We start from the raw sequence: 8,334 nt of genomic DNA on the forward strand, positions 1-8,334 counted from the left end.
TAATTAATTAAATGAGGATACCTGTGCTTGCCCTGTTGGAGCAGGGGTGAGGGATGCTGGGATGTGCCTCGTCTGTAGGCAGGGGTTGGGTGGGAGGAGGGTGGATGTGAGTGGTTCTTCTATACATCTTCGTGTGCAAGTAATTCTTTGCCTTATCACTTGTAGGTGGTTGAAAATCTTCTGAGCTTTTGCTTCCAGACATTTTTGGATAAATCCATGAGTATTGAGTTCCCAGAAATGTTGGCAGAGATCATCAGCAATCAGATACCAAAATATTCCAATGGAAATATCAAGAAGCTCTTGTTTCATCAGAAGTGACTGCCTTAACACAAAGGGTTGCCTTAAGAAACCGTCACTCGATAGCTTTGTTTTGTAAAGAGAAAACCTACAGAACTTGTTCCTTTTGTCCTCGCAGCGGTGTTTCTTTTGTAATTATGCACTACATGTGGTTTACAGAGGGCCAAGAGTTAGGCTGGAGAAGCAGCGGATTTCTCCCATTTGGGAAAGAATTGGGGAGAAAGGAAAGGCAAAGAAATCGTAAATCCTATTTGTTAGAAATTTTCTCTCTCCCCTCGTGCACCATCCCCGGATGCATCAAACCACCAGTGACAAGCTCTGAGGCTGTTACGAACATTCTGCTAATTAATTAATTGCTGCAGTTGGCTGGAGACAATTTTTTAGGCGTTTTGTTTTTTTTATTTTAGTAAAGTGTTTTGGATTTTTTTTTTTTTTAAAGTTAAGGTAGCATTTTGGTTTATGCATGTAACCTGAAGAAAGTTTACAAGTGTATATCAGAAAAGGGAAGTTGTGCCTTTTATAGCTATTACTGTCTGGTTTTAGCAATTTCCTTTAACTTTATATACCGTGAACTCGGCTTGTTCATTTTTTCTTACATAATTTTTTTGTAATACTTCAAGATGCCTATTGTACAGCTGGTTTTTTAAGGTGGGGCAGCTCGTAGCTTTCCTAAACGACCTCTAGACAGTAAATCCTTGAGTAGATTCATGTGAAAAAGGGTTGGGCTTTTCTAACCTAATCGCTTTCAACTGTCAAAGCGGCTATAAAAATTTGGCTTTTTTTAAGGGCCAGGGTGGGTGGGAGAACACTCTCAAATCTCATTTCAGTAGATCCGAATGAAATCCTTTTGGTATATTGCAGAAGTGTTGGATATGCAGATTCATAGAAAATTAACCCAGTCCTCACTGGATGTAAATGAGCAGGTTATTTTATATATTGAAAAAAAAAAAAAAAAGAAGCCTGATTTTTGCATATGATGCAACAGCCATAACGCAAAGAGTCATGGGCTGCATTGATGCCAAGAAGATCAGTCCTGACTGCCCATCAGGAAATTTTCAGGAAAATATGCATAGCTGCAGAAAAGTTTACTTCTGTGTGGAGAAACTCACATTTTCTATACACTTAAACCTGTCATCACACGAGTATATCTGGAAGCCCCCACGGACAGAGGAGGTGGACGTGTGATTGCACCCAATGGTTTGGGTTTGTTCTCCTGGACGGATTCCAGAGTCCTCCTCTTTGGGGAGATGTCCGAGCGGCCACACGGCTGTGACTGGATATCCCAGCTCCAAACTCGCCTGGTTAGAGACCCAATTCCACATCTCCACCCGTCACTGACTGCTCCATCCTCTCTCCTGGAGAGCAGGAAAGCTCCGCTACTGAGTTCGTGGTCTTAGAGTTGTCCGTCAAACTTTCTGTCTTTGTAAGGCTGCAGCCCTTCACACTGAATTCCTGGCGTGCCATAAATTCCCATAGGCCATGTGGATTTCTCCTTGTTGCCATTGATAAGGATATTTTCCGATGTTTAGAAGCTGTAGTAGCCTTTTCTACGTGCACCTTAACAATTTTCTGTATCTCAAAATTGAAATACTTACTAAGCCACTCTAAAATTTGATTTTTACTCAAAGTGGCCAGATTATTTGTGTAATAGAAATGAGAAAGATCATCTGAGAAAATACAAAACCTAATATATTTTTATATTTAGTTATAGTTTCAAATATGTATAATCGGTATATTCGCTGATACGAGGAAAGAAGGGAAGGGCTACTGCAGCTTTAAAAGCAATTTATTAAATGATTGTAAAATAGCTTGTATAGTGTATAATAAGGATGATTTTTAGATGACAGATTGCTTTATCATGATACATGTAATTATATTTTTTGTAGGGGTCACAAATATGATGAGTGGGAACCCGTTCTGTGTGGTTTGGCTGGAGGCAGCACCGGAGGCATCGGTGTTCGTATCCAAAGAAGTGCTTTGTTCAGAGGGGAAAACCTGTGCTCCGTGGGTGTTTGTAGGGTTGGGTTTGTGTTTATTGAATCACTGTGTAAAAATTCCCGTTGGCTTTTGGGTGGGATGCTCCTATCTGTATGGTCGGGAACTGCTCCCGAAGCATGGCTGAACCAGACCCCCACTGCAAAAACTGTCAGCCAGGACACCCAGCTCTGAACTCCTCCCGGGGGAATTTCATACACAGCCTCACTCCCACAGCAAAAACAGCTTCAAAATTGGGCAATAATCCACATCCAGGTGCCAGCAATATGTAAATACAGAGCATGGGGTGTCCACAGCACATTTCTACTTTCAGCAAACATTGGTTTCCAACTGAAATAGGAAACTCAATTCTCCTTTCTTAAATCTCTTTTTGAATGTTATACCTATTAAAAAAGATCCTATATTCAGTACTTTGGAGTAAAATAGCACCTTTAATAAAAATAAATAATCATTCTCTCCTTTGATCTGTACGGAATATGTACATTTTGTAACAGTTAAAGGTCAGGATTTTAATTATGACATCCAGCCCAATTCCATGGGAATCCTCACGCGCCCAGTTGCGATACAGATACAGATACAGATAGGAGTTTGGTGCTGTTGGGTTTTGGGGGGGCTCTTTGGTTCAAAGGAAACCTGCTCTTACTTTGGAGAATGTTTTATAAACTTGTATCCCCAGAGCCCTCGGTCGGAGCCTGGGGCACAGCGCGTGTGCGGGTCGGGGTGCACGGACCCCAAACTTGGCATTTTTGCCAGCAGGAGCAACTGCAGTGAGCTCCAACAGATGATGATGGAGTTGGGGGTTGGAACTGGATGAGCTTTAAGGTCCCTTCCAACCCAAATTCTGGGATTCTGTGATCCCCCCATGAGAGAACTGGTCATGTAGGAGGAGAGGCTCTCTGCCCCTTGTGTCTGTTTGCCTGTATGTTCATTTTTAGTCTGTGGATTTAAGGAAAAACAAAGGAAACTGTGATGTTAGAGAAAGAATCGTCCTGTACGTGCTGTTCAGTTCTAAACTTCACCAGTGAGAAAACATAGTGCTTTAGTCAGCAGTGAGAAGTCCATGTCCTGTTATCCGTAGTCCGTGTAGCAGTGGGTAGTCCCTGCACTCTGGATAAAGCAGGGAGAATTCTGACTTTGGCTCTTCAGTGCCTTATCACAAAGTGCACGGATCCGCCCAGGGACGGCGGGGGCAGCTCAGGACGCGCCGGGCGCTCGCAATGGCCTTACGGGGGGACACCGGGACAGGGGGGCACTGGGGGGCCGCCACGAGGGAGGGCAGAGGGAGGGGGGCTGGGAATAGGTGCCAATTGATGCCGAAAAATGACCTCGCCATTTTCACAGAGAAAGGTAGGAAGGAGGAGGAAGTGCCTGGATGAACGTTGGCTGCGGGAGCATCCTGTAGTCGAGTTTTAGCGAGGAAGGACTTCAGGGACATGACTTAGAGTGAGATTTTATAAAGATTGTATTCTTATATCCCTGGAAGTGTTCAAGGCCAGGCTGGATGGAGCTCTGAGCAACCTGGTGTAGTGGAAGGTGTCCCTGCCCATGGGTTGTAATGAGATGGTCGTTAAGGTCCCTTCCAACCCAAACCAGTCGGGGATTCCATGATTATATACCAGTCACGCTCTATTGTTAGCCCAGTCTGCAACCAGGGGTTACTGAGCCATCGACATCACATAGGAACCAAATTTTCCGGGAAGGTCGAGAGCCTCTTCAGCCAGAGGCCTCGTATCCAAGGAAAGGCTGTGTGTGTGCGTGTGTGTGGAAACATCCCACCTCCAACAACCTGCACAACAGCAGAGTCAAGCGATGGGTCATTACTCTATTTTGTATATTAAACAAAAAGATATATACTGGGGACAAATCCTATATCATACCGGTGTATGGCATTATTAAAAAAATCATTATTTTTATCACAGCAATTTTAAACAGCATAAAAGAAAAAATTAAACCAGTGACTCCTGTTTAAAAATAAAAGTTGTAGTTTTTTATTCATGCTGAATAATTCTGTAGTAACAAGTCTGTAGTTTTCACCTACTCAGTGAAATGTTGGACTGTAAAAGCTTGTGTGGAATTGTTGAACATTTATTTTTTCATTTAAATTTGCTGTTCTGGTAATACAAAGCCACACATCTGTACAGAAGTTGCAGTAAATGTGAGCCATTTACAGCAATGCCGAATAATGGACAGAAACCATATAATAAAATTCTGCTTTTTTCATTAAATGGCTCCAAAATGCTTTTGTGGAGTTTTTGCTGTGATCCTGGAGAGGGTTGGGTCCAACAGCGAGTCAGTTCATTTGTGGTGGTCTCATTATTCACCTTATATGCAGGAATTATTTGTACTGGAGTGAATTGCTGCTGTAGAAGTTCTGGAGCAGGAGAATTTCTGATCATGAAGTTCAAATTAACAATTTAATTGAAAATCACAGCTGCCTATGTTTTGCCTTTGCATTCTAATGTCCGTTTTCTGGAGGAAAATCAGCATTGTGGTTCTCTAATGTAATCCAGAGCAGGAACGTGCCTTGGAGCAGCCTGACCTGTGCCCACCTCAAAGAAGGGCTAAAGCTGCCGGGCCAGTTCAACTGAGGAAAACAGCACAAAATGTTTTGTAACTAAATAAAGAATTGATTTAGGTTCCCTGAACAGCTGCAGCTGCTCCATCCCTAGAAGTGTTCAAGGCCAGGTTGGACCGGGCTTGGAGCAACCTGGTCTAGAGCAAGGTGTCCCTGCCCATGCTGGGAGGGTGGAACAAGAGGAGTTTAAGGTTTCTTCCAACCCAAGTCACTCTGTAATTCTATGATTTAAAATGTATTTTGTCACTGCAGTGGTTCTCAACTATCTGATACGTGTCAGAATGTGATAAAAGCTCCTTCCCAAGGCAACTACCGGATGCCAAATGTTAGTGATAGAGAGAAACAAAATGTACTACAAAGTCATGGGCATTACCTAGGGGGGAGGATGTGGATTGGGGTGGGAGTCCTGGGCAGGGGATGGGCTAAGGGAATCCAGCTGAAGGGGTCCTGTGCAGCAGGATCATACCTTCCCAAAGGTAGGATTTAACCCAAATTGTGAAAAAAGGACTTCCTATATCAGCAACACTGAAAGGTGCCTCTGTCTGGCTGTGACAACATTGTTTCATAAAGAACAGAAAATGCTGTCATGAAGTTCCTTCCCTGCCATGTGGCCATTGGAGTTTTCGAATGTCAACGTCTCCAACCCATCAGTAACTAAAACCTCAGCACAGCTCATGCCTTCACCCCCTGAGCAGCAGAGTGAGTCGTGCTGTAATAAAATCTCATTTAACTGCAGCATAAAAGGCCGAGTTCCCAGCAGGGAATGATTTCTTTGAATTGTTTGCAATTAAAACAAAGCTTACATAAATTTCCCTTCGGTAATTCCCAAGCTGGATGGCTGTGGATGGGGGTCAGAGGCAATACAAGAACAGGATTTATGATAACCGCGTTTATTTGTGAAACAATTGTGGAAAGATTCTTTAAGGAGCGACATCAGATATTAGGATAATATAACTGCTCTGTGTCTCATGAGCTCCAGCTTCATGGCAAGTGCATCAAGTCCTCAATGTGTTCATGTTCCACATGAAATCCCACTTGTCCCATTCCATTTATAAAATCATTGACATCAGAAACATCTGTGGACCAGGTTCTGATTCCTTGCAGGATTTCTGCCCCTCCTGTGCTCTGTCCCACCACACTGGCTGTGGCTGGAGCATGGCCATGGGAGGGTGGATTGGGGGCCGTGGGGCTGCAGCCCTCCCTCACCTGCTGCCTTATTTTGCAATTAGTTGCTTTCTGGAGCTCTATCCTTAGCTTCCAAGAAATTCGGATGAAGCCCAGCATGAGATGGCAACTCATGATTTCTGTTGTGTTCACATTATCCCAATAAAACAATGGCATTTCAGACTGGTTTGGAAAAGACGCCATTAAATGCCATTTTTACAATTTTGACATTTAAGATTTGAGCTCTTGAGTTCGTGTTTGTCCCTGGGACAGTCCCCAATGGGCTGTTTTGTCCGTGGCTGTCTCCCCACTGCAGTGGGAGCTCACAGAGCTGTGCCACATAATGTACAAACACTGGGATTCTACAGAATAAAAGACTCCTTGGCTGTAAGTTATGGTTATCCCAGACATTGCCAGTGTTCTTATCAAGATACCATCAGGAACTACTCTGGGAGGGAACCCAGAACTCTGCAAGCTCAGGTCCTCCAGTGCTGCCTTAGGGATCCAAACCATTTCAAGTCCCTAAATCCAAGATGTATTCATTCCTTCAGACCCAGCTGACACTCATTCCAGGGTGTCTCTGCTGGTACCTGTACCCATCTTGGCACCAGCTGGATGCTGAACTGCACAAAGGCACTGGCCAGATCCGTTTCATGGAACCACAGACTCATTTGGGTTGGAAGGGACCTTAAAGCTCATCTCATTCCACCCCCATGCCATGGGCAGGGACACCTTCCACTAGACCAGGTTACTCCAAGCCCTGTCCAACCTACCTTGAACACTTCAGGGATGAGTCAGCCACAGCTTCTCTGGGCAGTGGGGTCACATGTCAACAAGTTTGGTTCATTTCCTTGTCAGGGTTACAGATAATTTTGATATTGGCAGACCTGAAAATAATATGTCTACTGCATGTCCATTTTAAAATAAAAACGTGTAAATATTGAACTTGTCAAAGTGAGACTGGAGGAGCCACAGGGAGAGGAACCCTCTGAAGGGATAAGAAGTTCATTGATGTCCAACGCCCGAGTCCGTGGAAAAGCAGATAAAAATCAACCTGGAGGAGGGGTAAATATCCTTATCCAATCCATCACAGGCCTGGCACAGCTCCAAAGCTTAATTAAGGATATTCTCCGAGGTCACAACAGGGAACTTCTGAGTTTAAAAAATAACAAGTGGAGTCCTTCTAATTATGGGATCTGCTGATTCGAGATCAAACCACATGAAAAGGTAGGGGGAAAACAGCTGAGGCAGCATCTCATGTGGGCACTATTTGCATGGCTGATGCAGGAGGACAGGGTGAGACTGGGAAAAGTGACCTGGTGAGCCCAGTGATGGGCATTGGGAACAGGGGATGTGTTCCCAAGGAGCAGAGCATAGGGGACTGTGTTCCCGAGGGGCTGGACAGGGGAGGCTGTGGCCCAGAGGAGCTGAGCATGGGAGAAACGTGTCCCCAAGGAGCTGAGCACAAGGGGGATGCATCTCTGAGGGACTGGACATGGGAGAAATGTGTCCCTGAGGAGCTGAGCACAGGGAACTGCTGCAGAGCAGGGGTACAGGCAGTGACACAGGTCATGGGGAGGGGGCTGAGCCTGCTGTCCCCATCCCCCCAGAGTGACTGCCTTGGCCCCAGCGTACCCATGTTCTTGCTCCTGCAAGAACCCATCCAAAATTAAACCCCAGCATTTTTAATTCCTCATTTCTCTCACACCCTTTTCTTTTTTTCCCTTTTTGGCTCGCAGGCAGAACTTCCACAGCCGAGCTGCAGCCAAGCTGCACGTGTTCCTACCCCAAACAAACACAGGACTGGCCTACAAGGCTCAGACCAGAGCAATTACTAAAAATAATTAAAAAAAATCCAACCAGCCCAACCCAACCCTTGGCAAGCCAAAGAAAACCCGAGGGACGAGGCTCTCACTCACACCCTCCCCTTGTGCAGAGATGCTTCTCCCCCCGTGTGGGTCAGTCCCTTGCCCACCCACACCCACTGCCCAGGGGCAAACCCAGCCCCTCTCCGGGGCAAGGGGAGGTCGGGGGTTCCCCCTTGGCGTCCCGGGGGGCTCATGGTGCTGGTGCCCCTCGGCTATCCCTTCCATGGGCAGCGCTCCCTCCCATCACACTGCTGGGATTTGCTGAGCATAATGGGGCTGAAACAGCTCAAAGCTGTTGGGCTAAATATATCGTCGTTGCTGGGGAAATAAATAATAAACAGCGGCTCGATTAGGATCTGGTGGTGTAATTGGTTCTGCTCCGGGTGGCTGGAGGGCAGCCCCGGCGCTCGGAGCAGCAGCACTTCAGGTACCAAC

The 8,334-nt window shown here is 45.5% G+C and overlaps 1 protein-coding gene across 1 annotated transcript in view; it reads left to right on the forward strand.

Annotated features, from left to right (window-relative positions):
- Positions 1–4,517, forward strand: part of NR3C1 (nuclear receptor subfamily 3 group C member 1) — a 64,875-nt gene extending 60,358 nt beyond the window's left edge. The window contains exon 9 of the mRNA XM_017822901.1: positions 166–4,517. Within this exon, the coding sequence (XP_017678390.1) occupies positions 166–318 (153 nt within the window). The 3' untranslated portion in view covers positions 319–4,517. The remainder of the gene's footprint in view (positions 1–165) is intronic.
- Positions 4,518–8,334: the final 3,817 nt, after the last annotated feature.

This window comes from Lepidothrix coronata, unplaced genomic scaffold (genome assembly GCF_001604755.1).
Source record: "Lepidothrix coronata isolate B3197 unplaced genomic scaffold, Lepidothrix_coronata-1.0 Scaffold100, whole genome shotgun sequence".
NCBI classification, from domain to species: Eukaryota; Metazoa; Chordata; class Aves; order Passeriformes; family Pipridae; genus Lepidothrix; species Lepidothrix coronata.